This window comes from Xiphophorus maculatus, chromosome 20 (assembly GCF_002775205.1).
Source record: "Xiphophorus maculatus strain JP 163 A chromosome 20, X_maculatus-5.0-male, whole genome shotgun sequence".
Classification (NCBI taxonomy): Eukaryota; Metazoa; Chordata; class Actinopteri; order Cyprinodontiformes; family Poeciliidae; genus Xiphophorus; species Xiphophorus maculatus.
This window is the reverse complement of record NC_036462.1, coordinates 21,163,847-21,180,699: the sequence shown is the minus strand read 5'-3', so window position 1 is coordinate 21,180,699 and position 16,853 is coordinate 21,163,847. Positions and strand designations below refer to the sequence as shown.

At 39.7% G+C, this 16,853-nt stretch overlaps 1 protein-coding gene across 7 annotated transcripts in view; it reads left to right on the top strand.

Moving 5' to 3' along the window:
- Nucleotides 1-16,853, top strand: part of LOC102238427 (low-density lipoprotein receptor-related protein 1-like) — a 111,380-nt gene that overhangs the window by 59,074 nt on the left and 35,453 nt on the right. For 4 of the 7 annotated variants that reach the window (XM_023325551.1, XM_023325549.1, XM_023325550.1 and 1 more), the window contains exons 13-27: nt 666-888; nt 1,996-2,185; nt 2,265-2,390; nt 3,767-3,907; nt 4,101-4,226; nt 4,318-4,434; nt 4,681-4,761; nt 5,519-5,686; nt 7,122-7,304; nt 7,388-7,585; nt 7,681-7,926; nt 11,856-12,053; nt 14,838-15,042; nt 15,131-15,295; nt 15,382-15,626. In XM_023325551.1, the coding sequence (XP_023181319.1) occupies nt 666-888; nt 1,996-2,185; nt 2,265-2,390; nt 3,767-3,907; nt 4,101-4,226; nt 4,318-4,434; nt 4,681-4,761; nt 5,519-5,686; nt 7,122-7,304; nt 7,388-7,585; nt 7,681-7,926; nt 11,856-12,053; nt 14,838-15,042; nt 15,131-15,295; nt 15,382-15,626 (2,612 nt within the window). Of the gene's footprint in view, nt 1-665; nt 889-1,995; nt 2,186-2,264; nt 2,391-3,766; nt 3,908-4,100; nt 4,227-4,317; nt 4,435-4,680; nt 4,762-4,969; nt 5,021-5,518; nt 5,687-7,121; nt 7,305-7,387; nt 7,586-7,680; nt 7,927-11,855; nt 12,054-14,837; nt 15,043-15,130; nt 15,296-15,381; nt 15,627-16,853 lie in introns of all 7 variants that reach the window. The other 3 variants (XM_023325546.1, XM_023325547.1, XM_023325545.1) reach the window with 1 other exon arrangement.

Here is a 16,853-nt window from a genome sequence, read left to right as displayed (position 1 = left end):
CTTTCAATCTGTGTTTCTGGCTGTCATTACAATGAATTTTGATGCCCCCCTTGATTATTGCTCATGGATTTCCTTCACCAGATGATCCACATGCAGGCATTTCTATCGCTTTCCGGATCAAGCAGCACTCAATCTTTGTGTCTTGTCGCTAAAAAGTTACCGGCTTTCTTTTTAAAATCATACATTTGCAAACACATTGTTTAGATCGGTAGTGACAGCGTGATGTGTGTCCGCACACCTCCCAGGAGAAAGGCCCTCACTTCCACTAATGCACATAATCCATCAGGCTCAGAAAGAGGAAAAAGGTGGGGGGAGGTTTGTTGAAAGGAAAGGATGAGAAGGAGAAACTGAAGAAAGAAAAATGAAATTTTAATGGTTATACCTGCCATATTCCCTGGAGCTGAGGTGTTTTCAGACCCAGTTAATTGCTTGCAGGCTTATTTTTTGGTACATCAGTTACTTGATTGACAAGTCCTGGATTAATTAATTAATTGGTGATAAATATTGATTTATTATTTTTGTCAGTTTGCGCTGTGTAATCCTCCCCTTTGGTTGGTCTGGAGATTTTGTAAAGCTCTACTTATGTTTGAAGCTCTTTAAAAAGACCAGACAAATATTGTATTTCACTCAATCAGTCAATGACAGTTGCTGTTGTGGTTCATCAGGTGGATGTATTGGACAGACTGGGAGGAGGACCCCAAAGAGAGCAAAAGAGGCAAAATTGAGCGGGCCTGGATGGATGGCTCCAACAGAAATGTCTTCCTGACTAGCAAAACGGTGCTGTGGCCCAACGGGCTCAGTCTGGACATCCCGCAGGGCATGCTCTACTGGGTGGACGCCTATTATGACCGGATCGAGATGGTGTACCTCAACAACTCCGGGCGAAAGGTCTGACCGCTACATCGTCAGAGTGTTCTAACAGAGATGCTCAGTCAGATCAAAACCAGGATTATTTTCCGAAAAACCTACAAACATGGAAGTTGAAATAATCTGAATTGTTTTGCAACCCAGTGGTATAAGGTGTTTGTAGCTATGTTGGGCAAATTGTAATACATTTAAAATAAATAACCTATAAGCAGATGATTAATATTTTATAAATAAATTTTAAAAATTAGGTAACATTTACTTAAAATCTTTTAAAATGCTACTTCAGTACCAGGTACAGACTGACCTGTTTGTTAACATGGTCATTAGTGAATATAGAACTATGTTTGAAACAAAAAAAAAACTTGCTCAGAAAAGTTCTGGTCTTTCTACTGCGGTAATATTGCAGCACATGTAATTTAATCTCTAACTAAGACAGGTGGTTTACTTTGTATACACTGAAAATGATTGTGGAATTAGAGTATAACACATGTAGCACTGCTGTAGCTCACATAAACAACACTGAAATGCCACAGTCATTCTCTTATGTCATTCCTTAATCTCATGCTATGCTATGCAGACACTTAGTCTGCACTGATGAAGATCCACTCAACTTGCTACACAGTATGTTTGAAGTAGTTCAAACTGTCTGAACATGACTTCATTTCTGATTAATTTGACTGATTCAGCTATTTAAACACTTGAGAATATTAATAGAACGAAAGCAGAGCTTTGAAGTTTCATCACAAGATGGTCGGGCGATCTTTGTGTTTACAAAACAAACAAAAAAAGTGTGTTGCTACGGTGAAAAAGTGGAGAAAAAAAGGGCTTTCCACTGGTGCAGTACAACACATTAAATTTTACACACTTCATCATCATTATTGACTCTCCATACAAAGTCATTTAAATAACAGGACTTGACATAAAAACATTTAATTTCTTCATGTTTAAGTCAAACCTGAATAAGCTTGATGCACTAATAGTAAGTGGCAAGATAAGAACCAGTGTAAGTTTAAGTTACTGCTTTTTCTTGATAAACTTTGATATGTTCTTTCTGTGAAAGAGATTATTGTATGAAGCTTTTGCCACCATTAAACATGAATTTCCCTCTGGCTTCTTGTCTGCCATCAGACGGTGTATGAAGGTCAAGAACTGAACCACGCCTTCGGTCTGTGCCATTATAGCCACTTCTTGTTCTGGAACGAGTACCGAAGCGGCAGCATTTACAAACTGGACACAACCACTGGCACCACCACGCTGCTTCGTAACGAACGCCCGCCCATCTTTGAGATCCGGATGTACGATGCTCAACAGCAGCAAGGTGCTGGACATTAGATGTGACATGTAACGTTAACTTTATGCTGTTGAATCGCTGCTTATTTATATCCTTTGGTCTGCAGGCTCTAATGCATGTCGTGTGTACAACGGTGGCTGCAGCAGTCTGTGTCTGGCCATACCAGGAGGCAGACAATGTGCCTGTGCAGAAGACCAAATACTGGACCCGGCTGACAACACCAGTTGTAAAGGTACAAACGTTACAAAAAGGAAGGTTTTGCCAGGTAAATTAATGTGATAAATTAGTCCAGTGCTTAATACCCCCTTGAATGCTACTTGTATCTCTGCAACTCAATTGAAATAAAACATATTAAGCAAAACTAATTATTTGTGCATAAGTGTGTGCACATGCTAATTAAAAAAAAAAGCTTTGTTAAAGCACGCCTTGATTTTATTGCAGCATTTATTCTTTTTGCGTCAAAGTGGATGAGTAAGGCACATCTTGATGTGGCAACGATGACCCACCCTGCTTTAAAAAAAATGTCTCAAATCTATCAGACTGCGAGGGCCTCTCCTGTGCCCAGCCTTTTGCAGACCATCAAGTCCAGGTCTGGGTTGTGTATGGATAAAAATTCTGATCTTCTTCTGGTGAAGCAGCTCTTTGCTTGATCTGGATATATGCTTTTGTTTGTTGTGGTCATGCTGAAAGATGCTAATAGAGAGGTGGCACCAACTCTACAAACTGTGCATGCATCAAAGCCGTAGAAAACTTCTTCAAATTCAACTGGGACAAAAAAAAGTAATATATTTTAGCTTGCTCTTTTGCAACCCCCATTCTGATGCTGACCACATGGCCCATATGTAACACCTCCGCTCCCCTTAATGCTTCAGAAGGCTGATGCAGTCCATGACTTTGGCTTAAAGATGCAACTAAGAAAATATGAGGCAAAAAAACCTATGGAAACAGCTGAACTTTATTTGAGGTTAAGAAAGGATTCTTAAGGTAGGTATGTACTGACTCCTATAACATTGAACAGGATTCTGAAAATGGTGGTTATTTCTGAATACAACCACATCCAATGCGATGAGGTCTGCACACATTTTAAAATTCTCCTTAAAAGACTTTTAGTGTGCTTTACGAATGAAACATACAGGTTATCCAACACAAAATATTCTGAAGTGATTTATTATGGTGACATTTTTTTGCAACACAATGACTTGATATTTTAATTTATTGTTGGGTAGATGTTGTATGTCCAGTATTGGCACAAACATCTATGATTGTGTGAGGGCTTGAAAAGTGCTTTGCTTAGCTGCAGGGTAAACATTACTAGACAATGATTAGGACTGTTTGCTCAGAGTTGAATGTACAATATACAACAGCAATGACAGCTGCGTATTGTAAAAGAATAAAATATGATGCTCTTTGTGAAGGTATCCAACACAGTAACTGTGATAGTCCAAGTGTTCCCTGTCTGTACGATGATTTATTTGCAATTACAGTACAGCTACTGGTTTGTGGCAAGTTTGACAAATGGATACGGATGAGCTTTTTTACTTCCACTATTCTTGGAATGCAAAATTGTATCCTGGCAATGTTTATCTTATAGTCTCTCCTTTTTCCCAGTCAACCCGTCTTATGTCCCCCCACCTCAATGCCAGCCAGGGGAGTTTGCCTGCAAGAACAATCGCTGCATCCAGGAGCGCTGGAAATGCGACGGGGACAACGATTGTCTGGACAACAGCGATGAGACACTAGAGTTATGCCGTGAGTCAACACACACCAGGTCCTAGCAAGTAAGGGGTGCATGGTGTGTGCTGCTATGCAAGGAGGAATAAAGCAATGTCTGCAGATCTGGAAAAGCTTTGTTTCCGTGTGGTCAAAGTCCAGACGTGTTTTCTTCACAGACTATAACGGTGCTCTAAAAAGAAGCCTATTTCTTTTCATTTTGTCTTTCCAGACCAGCACACCTGCCCTGCTGACAGGTTTAAGTGCAAGAACAACCGCTGCATCCCTCTGCGCTGGCTGTGCGACGGGGACAACGACTGTGGCAACGGCGAGGACGAATCCAACACCACCTGCTCAGGTGCACCAACACGCTTCGCAGAGCTATTCTAAACATTTCCTTCTTCAGTTTTCGCCACACTGGACACAACTTCTGCCTCTTTGTGTTTCAGCTCGGACTTGCCCCCCCAACCAGTACTCCTGTCACAGCGGGCGCTGCATCCCCTCTTCTTGGATGTGTGACCTGGATGATGACTGTGGCGATCGGTCAGATGAACCTGCATCATGTGGTTGGTTGAAGTCTCGTATTGTTACATGGTGCTTTGGTGGTGGCGGAATCATGCTTTGGAGATGCTTATATTGTTTTATTTACTGTATATTACATAAAATCCAATAAAGTTTGTGGCTGTGACTTAACAAAATGGGTCAAAGGGCATAAATACTATATGACGTCGTTTTCGATGACTCTAAAGAGTGTTTTAACATTTGAATGGATCTTTAACAGTATAAAGTCTAATGATTTTTTATTTCTGCAGCCTACCCCACATGCTTCCCCCTCACGCAGTTCACCTGCAACAACGGGCGTTGCATCAACATCAACTGGCGCTGCGATAATGGTTAGTGTCTATTCTTTGTTGTGTTTGCACTGTAGCAGCTCCCTAGTTCCCTTTGTCACAGTTTGCCATGCATGTTTCATCGCCAGGCCTTTATTTCTTGTGCTTTATGTCATGTTGTGCATTCCGTACATTTGTGTATTTTGGTATGTGTCGTCCTGTGTCGTGCTGTTCGCCCACTGTGCTGTCTTCCGTTGGTTCTGTCTTTCAGAAAAGGATTGTGACGACGGCTCTGATGAGTTGAATTGTCCAAAGCTGACCGGTTAGTGCATAGATCAGAATGCACCAAAACGGTGATGATGCTAGCCAAAGCTTTCAGACTGACCAGTAAAGGCTTTGAGAGAGTCAGGGACGCTTTTCTGACTGAGGTTCATCCTCAAGCTGAGGTGTTTGTGAACCCAACAGAAACTTAAACTGCTGCCTCTTTTTATTGTTTTTTTTGTGGTTGCTGATGTGCTACACACAAATTTGATCAATGACACTATCAAATTTGTGCGCATCAGTTGTAAATAGTTGTTTTTCCCATAAGACTTTAAAACTCAGTGGTTTAAAAAGCTGTTTTTATACTGCAGAGCTCAATCTGTCATCGCTGTGTACATTTTCTTAATGGTGCCTATTCTGATCTATGCAGTTTCTGTCATCATTTAAAGTCTCATCTTTCCTATTCTGCATTGTTTGTTTTCACTTCCACGTGTTAAATGATCTGTTGTTTTTGTTGCCTCATTTGATTCAGAAGCGACTTGCTGCGTTTGTTTTCCAGATAACGACTGTGGGGACAACAGCGATGAGGCTGGGTGCCGGCACTCCTGCTCCAGCACTCAGTTCAAGTGTAACAGCGGCCGCTGCATCCCAGATTACTGGACGTGCGACGGCGATAACGACTGTGGGGACTACAGCGACGAGACCCATGCCAACTGCACTAACACGGGTCAGTGTCTCTATCTGCTGATCTGCTCACGGTCCATTTCATTTGCTCTCAGTTCACTTGCTTTAGAGAGAGTTACAAAGGATGAGCCTGTTCTTGCAGCACTCTGATGTCCTACTTTGTAACATATAAGTCAATTGTCTATGTAATGTAACATTCTGGCTCGTATGGTCTGATACATGATCAGATGATCAGAGCTTCCTTTACAGTAGAGAGCAATAAATGTTTTACAAGTATTAAAAACCTCAGAAACAACAGCTTTGTGTTAAAGCAATTGCTATAAAATGAGGGTTTATTATTTGAAAAATGACTAAGGGATAATGGACTTAACACTTATTGACACCTATTGTCATCTTATATTAGCAGTTGTCACAGTTATCAAGGATATCATTACTACAACATTTTTCTCTGTGTATTTGTTTGAAAATATAGACTCTAAACAATTACCCCGAGATGTCCAAAAAGTTGACGCTTTTATATTTATCATGTTTCATGAAAGACAGAAATTAAAAGCTCAATGGGAAAAATAAAGCAACTTTGCTTTAAAACACTCAGCCTTCCTGTTATCAGCTGAAGTTTCACTCTCTCGTTCTCTTCTCACCTGAAGGAACTGCACACGTTTCCATGTCAGAAAAAATTGTTTTGTAAAAAATAGTTTTTTAATTGTTCATATTTGTGTTGCCTTTGATTTAATTTTAAACATCTGATACTGAAAGTTGCTAACTTCACGTCTTCTTCACATAGCTTAACTTTGCACCAAAGAGTTGTTCTGTTACTGATGTGGTAAGGTATGCTCTGTTCAATGAACAGGACAAATTGGATTTTTCAGTTTCAGACAAGCTAGTCAACAGTCTAATCCAATTAGACTCAAGGTTTTGTTCAGTGGTATCAGTCTTGTCTTTGCTTTTTTTTCTTGTCAATAGATTTTTGTTTTTGTTAAAGTAATGTGAGTTTTTCTTCCCTGCAATTGACATTATTTTAAACATTTTGCATTTTTTTCTTGATATTGTGTTTTTTTTATATAAGTTTTTCTTAATATTTCAACAGTACTCAATGTCATTTTGGGTTTTCATGACGTTTAAACTTTTTTTTTACATTTTATTTTGACATCTGCATATTTGTCATTTTGACTTTTTTTTTGAAAAAGCGTGCAGCCTTTTTTTCACCTCTTTTTGCTCAGCTTTCATCTTCCATTTTGTCATGGCTAAACAACAAAAACACTTTCAGTAATTTATTTTGCTTGACTAACTCATGCATATAGAAGCTCATAATTGAACTGCATGGTCATCATTTAGCTTCTTTCCAAAGCAACAGGAGAAGGAACAGACGGACTTAAACATGTTCTGTTTTAGTCAGTCTTCTTGCTGCTTTTCTGCCTCATGATTTTGGACTTTGTTTTGCACTCATCAGTGAAAACAAACTTTTTGTTCCCCCACAGCCACACGTCCACCCGGTGGTTGTCACACCGATGAGTTTCAGTGTCGGATGGACGGCCTGTGCATCCCGCTGCGTTGGCGCTGTGACGGAGACACCGACTGCATGGACATGAGCGATGAGAAGAACTGCGAGGGCGTCACACCCATGTGTGATCCAGCTGTCAAGTTTGGTTGCAGAGACTCTGGTGGGGCAGACTCGGAACAAAGATGTCAAGTAGGGCTATGTAAAGTTTTAGTTTTTAGTTTCAACCCGACCTTGTATCTGCAGCTCGCTGCATCAGCAAAGCCTGGGTTTGTGACGGCGACAGCGACTGCGAGGACAACTCAGATGAGGAAAACTGCGAAGCGCTGGTGTGTAAGCTCTCCCACCACGTGTGTGCCAGCAACTCCACCATCTGTCTGCCTGCAGAGAAAATCTGTGATGGCCACGACGACTGCCCAGATGGCTCTGATGAGAAACTCTGCGGTAAGAAAAGAACAGCGTTCGGACTGAGAACAGAACATCAAGTACTACTCCTCTTCGTTTTCAGACCCTAATGGCCTCACTCCTTCGCTGTGCAGATCTGTGCTCTATGAACAATGGCGACTGCAGCCATAACTGCACGGTGGCTCCCGGCGAGGGCGTGATCTGCTCCTGTCCGCTGGGCATGGAGCTGGGCTCTGACAACAAGACATGTCAGATCCAGAGCTTCTGCGCCAAGCACCTGAAGTGCAGTCAGCGCTGCGAACAGGACAAGTTCAGTGTGAAATGCTCCTGTTACGACGGCTGGGAACTGGAGCCTGATATGGAGAACTGCAAGAGCAAAGGTGAAAGAGCCAATCAAACAGAACAACATGACAGTGGGTTGGGTATAAATGATTTACATCAGGAAAACACATAACATCCAAACAGTTTACCTTTATTGGCCTTTCTGGTAAAAGTATGTGAAAGCCTTAAAATAAATTCAACTTTTACTGCAGTTCCATAATCTCACATTGAAAACGTCATAAAGAAATCAACCCTTAATTTGAGTGTATCTATGTCTTTAGAGAAAAAAAAGTGTATTGCTATTGGCAAGGCAAGTGTTTCCCTAACAAAAGCAGCTTTTTAAATTTATTATCCAATTTGTAAGTCTAGGAATGCCTAGGAACCTCTAAAAGGTAATGAGTGCCTATCTGTTTCATCGAGGTGTAAAGCTTTTCAAACACATCTGAGCAACAACCATATTTATGGTGCAGTCGCACATGAAGAGGATGGAATAGAAAGTGAATAAAATCTCCAAAGTTTACTGTTTGAGAACTGCAGATAGGAGTTGAATACTGGTGAGAAGTCAATGCCAGCGACAATTTTATCTACAGTTTACAGCACTTTATACCAACAAGAGCTGCAGAAATGTTTACAGCAAGCAATATAGATGGTAAACAAGAAAGTATTAAGACTATAAAGTTCACTAAAAGCATAAGAAAAGTTGAAAACAAATTGATGTTATCGATTTAAATAGCAAGCAATGAGTATTTTAGAGTTTCTTGATGTGATCGATACTCAGGATACTTATTATTAGGAGAGGTAGGTTGTTCCAGAAAATAGGAGGAGCTACTATAAATGCACAATCACCTCTACTTTTTAATTTAGCTCTTGGAACACCAAGGAACATTTAAGGTTTCCGGATATGCTGTATATAAAAAGTCTCCCTGGTAACCATTACAAGCCATTTATATGCCACTTGTCGGTTGGTATTCAGGTTTTTCTGTCCTACCATCTGTATATTGTCAACTCTAAATTAAAAGCTAGTAAAACTCTAAATTTAACTGTGGGATTTGATGAAATAGGACTAGTCATGTGAAGATTATTTATAGCACATTTCAGCAACCAGGCAGTTCAAAGTGGTTTGCACCATAAAAACATAATAACTTAACTAATTAAACCAGCAATAAACACTAAGTTTCGTCAGATGCCACCATTAAAACCATCAAGCAAATACACATCAAATATGGTGATCAACGTTTCAGTTATTAAGTATTAAAGTCAGCTTTACACAGGTAGGTTTTTAGCCTTGATTTAAAGGAATTTAGTGTTTAGGCATTTTTTCAGTTTCCTAGAAGTTTGTTCCAGATTAGTGGAGCATTGAAACTGCTTGGTTCTGGTTCTGGAGATGCAGACTGAAAACAGAAGATCTGAGTGCTCTGAAGGGTTGATACAACAACAAGAGTTCATGTGTTTTGGTGCTAAGGCATTCAGTGATTTATAAACTAGCAAAAATACTTTAAAGTCTATCCTCTGAGCTACAGAGAATACACTCTGTGAGATTATGGATCTATCTTCCTGGTTTTAGCAAAAACATGAGCAGCAGCGTTCTGGATCAGCTGCAGCTGTCTGATTGTTTTTTTTAGATTACGTAATATTGTTGTCTTTGATGTGAAACAAGAGATTAAAATTTACCATACTCACTGCTCAGTATGGTGGAGGATCTGTGTTGCTGTGGGCTTGTTTCTCTTTCAACAGCTCTGGAAGCATTTTTTTTTAAAGTGCATGTGAATATTATAAGCACCCAAAATAAATCTTGTATGCCAAGTCAGAAAACAAAGAATGGGTCTTCAAAGAGAAATGGCATGCTTCAGCCTTACAAATATTAGAAGAACTATAAGTGTTGTACTAATACATAAATGTACTTGCATGAAGTCTTAACTGCATGAGTGGTAATAATTTTGAATGTGCCATATTTAAAGACTTGATGTTTGAGAGTGAGGTTATTAATAAAATTTGATGAAGTTACAGGACACACAACTGCAGCAAGAACATGTGTAGTTGTTGGAGATCCATTTGGCTCAAAATGTTGTACTCTATTGGAGTGAAACACGGAGTAATAAAAAGAAAGAGACATAGAGGTTATCCGCTCTCAGCACAAATTTATGATGGATCAGAAGGTTCCCTGAGAGACCATAAACATTCTATGATTTAAAAAAATATTTTAATGAAAATTATTTTCTGCAAATGGTCGTAAAGAATCAAAAGCTGCAGCGGATTTTATCGAAGTCATCGGAAGGTCAAGTTGAGGAACAGAGTCCCCTAAAACAGCTTCGAGTTTTATCAGCCACATAAAAAGAACATACTGTATTTATCTCCCTGCAGCAACCACCCAAGAATGAAACTTTATCCTGCTGCTCCTCACCTGCCGGTTTTAGAGGCGAGCCAGCTGCATGCTGCTGTTCATCCTGCAGCCTGTCTAGCTGCCTGTTTGCTCCAGATAACTGCTGTCTAATTTACTCACCATTTTCATTACAAAGGATTAAAGCAGCTTTCAGCATAGCCCCTCTTTACAGGGAGAGTCACCCAGAGCAGCGTTACACGGCTGCCACCTCCAATACACTGCACAGCAGAGCTCTTCTTCTTTGCTTGGAGCAAATTTATTTAAGTAGAGACCTTAAGATTTAAAATCCCTTTTACAATAGTGGCCTGGCCAAAACAGACTGCCTCTCAGATGGGCAAGACATTCTGAGCACAAACGTCTGCTTCACGGATTACTTCACTTTGTGCTTTTTTGTCACACAAAGGTTTCAGTTCCTGAAAAATGTTTAATTTTAGGCAAAGATGACCTCAGTAAGTACAGAATAATTTCCCTCGCTTGTTAAGTCATAATTTAAGTTCAGTTTCACTTGTCACTGAAGACTACCTGACCTGAAGTATGAAGAAATCACTTGGCTAGAACCTGTTTGGCAACATGAAGTAAGCTAAAATATCTTAATGAAGCAACACAGCACACACAATCCAAATAAATTTAAGAACAGGTCAGAAACATACACCACACAAAACTTCAATAAGCGATTAATAATCCTTTTTTGTCGTCTCCATGTTTTTTGAGAAAGCAACAATAAGACAAGGGGAGTTGAAGTCAGCCTTTTTTCTTATTTTACCCCTAATCTCCAAGTGAGGGAGTCACAATCCCACTGATGTTGTGATGGAAATAAGCTTCAGAAATCTTTTCCAACTGGAGTAGTAAAAGGGATAGATTCCCTATAATTTAAATGTGAAGCATTTTCTCGACCAACATCAGAATCACTAAACTGAGACTGCCTGAATAAAATGAGGCAGATTTTGTGTCTAGTTCTGTCATCAATGTCCAACATCTCACTTAGATCACTTAAAGTCAGTTCACAATTCAACAATAAAAAAAGAGACTTGGCCAAAAATCATTGCTTACCTAAAAATAAACAAAGATGTTCCTTTGGGAAAATATTCTTTAAACTGACTAAATGGTGTGAGGCTGCTTTGCCTCTTTGGATCCTCAAAGAGATCCTTAGTTGATGAAACCATAAATTTTACTCTCTAGACTAAAATCTTGTTCTAAAATAAAATTGTAGAAAATCTCAAACACTCTTTTACTATGCATCAGGACAATGATCTGAAGTACACCAGTAAATCCAGTGTATGGCTCAAAACAAAATTGAAGGATTTGGAGTGTCCCAGTCAGAGTGCAGACTTGCATTATGTTGAGATTATTTGACAGCATCTTGAACAGGAGAGTCATGCTTGAAAACCGTCCAGTGTGACTGAATTATTTAACAGTTCTGCAATAAAAAGGATTGGGCCAAAGTCCAAGGGTGGCATAAATAAGGCCTAGAGGACATTTTTTGATTTGGTTAGTTTTTAGAATAAGAACAGGACAGTCATTGCCTAAAAGAGTGTCAATCGTCTTGGGAGAATAAACTCAGCTGCAATCAATGATTTCTTGAGATCTTTTCTTTCTGTGTTTTCACAGATCCATTCAAACCATTTATTATCTTCTCAAACCGCCATGAAATCCGGCGCATTGATCTGAACAAGGGGGAGTTCAGTGTCCTGGTGCCTGGCCTCAGAAACACCATCGCCCTGGATTTCCATCTTAACCAGAGTTCCCTGTACTGGACTGACGTAGTGGAGGATAAGATCTATCGTGGGAAATTGTCTGAGAATGGAGGTAAGTGTTTTTTATATATAAAGCCTAAATATAGCTTGATATATATCGTTGTTACAGATAAGCTACTATTTCTTTTCTTATGGCACTTGCAGTCTAAGTGGCTTGAAATCATATACATAAATTGATGAGATGTTTTCTAAAACTTGTACCACTTTCAATACCACTATTCATGTTTTGTTTTCAGTCTGTTTTTAATGTAGAAAGATGGATGAGTTGAAAATGTGCTACCCAGCTTTATTGATTGAAACTTAATAGAAAAATGCTTGGATCAGACAAAGATGGCCAAACCAAAACATTAGCTATACATTATCTATTTGCTGTAGAAGTTAAAACAAATACAGTTTAACTGGTAAGTAATTTGCAATCTGTTTTTTACATTATTGTAACAAACATTGGACAAACATGTTTTTTTTTCTGCAAATATTGCAGTATTACTTTAGACTATGGAATTAATTGTTTAATGTAAAAGTCATAATAAGGTTGATGAACCATTGCTTCAAAACCTCAAATGTTTGATTCTAGCTTGGTGGCCTATCCACTTTGAAAATGACTTTACCATTAGGCTGCTAGCTGTTAGCTTGAATAGCAAACTGACAACTTCCTTAACTAGTTGTTAGTTTGTCCAGCTATTACAATGATTAGCTGTTAAATTAAAAGCTACAACAGATAGTTAAGCTAATAGTTATCTGACTAACTGTGGGCTTGACTAACCATCAGCTGATTAATGCTTATTTTCACTAGCTATTAGCTTTACTAGTCGCTAGCTTAAGGACCTGTTAGGTAACTATCTCTTTGTTTAATTGGATGTTAACTGCTAGGTTAATATGGACCTTACCAGAGGGGCCGCTTTTCATTGGCTGATGCCCATTCTACGTGGTCACGTGCGCGGCCGTCTCACAGACACACCGTTAGCTTCCCGTTAGCTAAGTACAGCATAATGGCAGAACTGATACAACTTCTACACCTTGAAGCCTGTCTGTTACACAGTCTTACGTTAGCTAAACAGATCAATATGCAATGTGTCTGTATCTGACATACACTAAATATTTTATTTTAGCAGAAAAGGCTTTGGACTAAACTGTTACTCGTGTTAGCCACGTTAGCTCCAAGTACAGCTAGTCAGTCAACCATCGCTGTGTTCAGGGAAGCGCTGATTAATAATAGAGAAATAAATATCAAGCCTGGAAACTTGATACCGTAACGGACTAAATGTTATGTTTTTAACCTAATCTTTGCTCGTCTTGCGGGGCGTAGGCGGTTGCCACGGTAACAGGTGTGCTTAAACTACAGAGAGAGAGAGAGAGAGTAAAAAGGTAGGAGTGGTTTTGAGTTGATCACCTGTTCAGGTTATTTTACCTTTGTTTACCTTTGCTGTGGCGCATTACAGCCGCTGTAGTTTCTAAACGTTGGACTAATTACCTCGTTCGTTTGTGAGTTTACGTCATTCACAACAAACATCAAATAGAACAAATATATTTCATAAAATTTTAACAAATGGCTTCTACCGCCGTAATTATGTGAAATTAAATTAATTATATCCCAACTTCAGAAGATTTGCCTTTACCTTTACAGAGCTCTTTGGTTCCTCCTATCAGTCTGTAGCTTCTCATATTGACGTCATCAAACCAAATTTCAGATCTACCATAACTGACTGACACCTGCTGGCCTCAGGTTTGCAACCAGCTTGTGACTGAGAAACCAGTAACCTCCTCCCAGATGATGACATGAACTTGTTAGTTCCTCTGTTCATTGTAGTAGCTGATATATTGTGAAAATCCGGTAGAAATGATGCACTAATGGAGTCATGTTTACATAGAAACGCTGCAGGCTTTGTTTGTGAGACTTACGGCCACGTGGGTCGGTTGTGGGCGGAGCTTGGTAAGGGCCATTATTTTCCTCTCATCTGCGTTTGGCTGCCAAGCTGCTAAACTGACTAGCTGTTGCTTCAATCTGCTCTGAAAACAGGAGTTACAAGAAACTTGGCTACAAAAACTTCTTGGAAGTTTCTACAGTAACTTGGTACCCACTGTAACTTCTGGGTACAGTTCACTACAAAAAACATCTTCTTCAAACTTCAAATGGGTTGAAGAAATGGGTTCATTCCAATGAATGAACCCATTTCAGAAAATCCCAATTGTCTCTTTAAAGGCCTGTCAGTTACAGAGGTCTGTATTGAAGTTGTTTGGGTTTTTGAGCATGTCAACATTGTTCAGAACTCAATACTGACTCATCCCAAATAATTACTCATCACTCTCATTAGGGAGGCAGTGGGAAATTAAAGGGTTAGAGAGAGGCTGTGATCTCTCTTTAGCCCTGACACCACATATTTAGCTTGTAGGAGCTGCTCTGTAATTGTACAGTCACTTTGTCTTTTGTTTTTATTGTGCCGTTTTGTTTTCTCTACATGGCATCTAAACACTTCATTAGGGGACAATTTGTGATACTTGGAGTCTTATTACAATTACAAAATTTCTAAGTACTAAACCCCTGCAGATCAGTGCTGTGGGCTACAGTAGCCTGAAAAAGCTGTCATCAGCAGATTCTTGCCAGCAGAGCCTTTAACCATGTGAAATTAAATAGAGTGCAAATTCAACAAGTACCTTCAGCACACAGATAATTATTTGTTTTCCTAAATAGCCTGATGAAACAGGATTTAATTGGGCATCACATAATAAAGCTTTGAAGAGTTCCACCAATACAACTTTATAAGTGGCTGCAGATGAAGGACCTGATAAAAATCAGGATGTTTGAATGTTTTTCTTGTCTCTTTTCCTCCTCCTTCAGCTTTAACCAGCTTTGATGTAGTGATCCAGTATGGGTTGGCTACACCCGAGGGTCTGGCAGTGGACTGGATAGCAGGAAACATTTACTGGGTGGAAAGCAACCTTGATCAGATCGAGGTGGCCAAGTTGGACGGCACTATGAGGACTACTCTGCTGGCTGGTGAAGTGGAGCACCCTAGAGCTATTGCTCTTGACCCCCGCGATGGGTAACAGCTGCACTGCTTGCTTTTACCTCCTGCAAATAAAACAGAGCATAGTCACAACAAGTCACTATGTTAAAACATATTTCTGCAGAATCCTCTTCTGGACAGACTGGGATGCTAGTTTGCCGAGGATTGAGGCTGCATCCATGAGCGGAGAAGGCAGGAAGACAATCCATAAGGAGACAGGCAGTGGAGGATGGCCTAACGGACTCACTGTGGATTATCTGGAGCGGCGCATCCTGTGGATTGATGCCAGGTCAAACAAATAAAAAAAATACCTTTTAACTTTCACATTTTATAGATCTTTACAGAAACATGTAGCTAAAATTGTTACTTTCACAGATCCGATGCCATTTATTCTGCTAAGTATGATGGTTCTGGACTGATTGAGGTCCTGAGAGGCCATGAGTACCTCTCGCATCCTTTTGCTGTCACCATGTATGGTGGAGAGGTTTATTGGACGGACTGGAGGACCAACACGCTGGCCAAGGCAAACAAGTGGACTGGGAACAACGTGACTGTGGTCCAGAGAACTAATACGCAGCCCTTTGACCTGCAGGTCTACCATCCATCCAGACAACCACAAGGTATCAGCGTATACAATCATTATTTGCCAACTAAAAGTCAATAGTTATTATTATTATTATAATTATTTGTTGTAAATGTACCTGACAAAGCATTACATTCAGCTATAAGTGCTTTTCTTTTGGTTGCACAGTTCCTCCAGTTTTTATCTTGCCATTGTTTTGTGTTTAGTTGTTTTGACTGCAGAGATGCACCGGTCAGGCTTGTCTTGGCATGTACTGATTTCTGATTTCTTGCACTCTTAAGACTGAGTTATAGTTGCACTTTGAGAGTTGGAGTTGAGCTCGCGTGAGCAAAGACAGCGGTATGGCATTTATAGTTGACATGTACTTTGGATCCATATTCTCCTAGAAGGTTTATATAAATGCTAGCATAAGGGGAGCTGCTCTGTAAGAAAATCTTCCAAATCATCCAGTTTGTGTGAATGGTGGCATGCACAATTCACACTGAGTTACAAAAATTCAGAGATGCACAACCAGACACTGCGACAGCGGCGAGGCAAACGCGCAGTGTTCGGGTCGATGCACCGCCACGCATCCTGTTCTATATGCCACCAATAAACCTAGCTTCAACCTACCCATCCCAATTTGGACCAATTTTGATTTTGGTTTGCTATGAGCTGAGGGAAAGTGAAATTTAGCTGGTTTAATCTCTGTTTTTCAATTATGTGGATAGTTTTTTTTGGCAATTTTTCACCTATTTGAGGAACCAGGCTACCTTGGGTAGATATCTGTTACAGAAAATAGTCGGGAAGTTGTACTTTTCATACCTAAGTATCGTGTACTGGTTGAACATTCCCCACATTTTGCTTCAGTCATCTCCTGGTTTTAGCGTTTAGTTCACAGGTACTGTTAACTTTAAAATATATAACAAAAGCAGTGTGAATAAGTTTGGACAATCATAATAAATTACACACTCTTTTGCAATGTTTATTTGTAATAAATCAATGTTAGTGGACATATTTAGACCAATTTAATAAAGCACCGTGGAGGCAATAAAAGAAAGAAAACACTCATCAGTCATTTTGTAGAAAAAAATGGTCGGAATATTTTACATTTATTTTCAGAAATGCAATTATAAAGTTAACAATTGTAGGAACTGTGGATCATCACTGTGACTTTTTTTTAAGATTGTGTGGTGCTAGTGTTCTTTTCTATTAGTAGCTTCACAAGAAGAATGGCAGAGAGAGGAGAGGAAGAAATGCAGAAAATGGCCTGGGGTCGGGACCA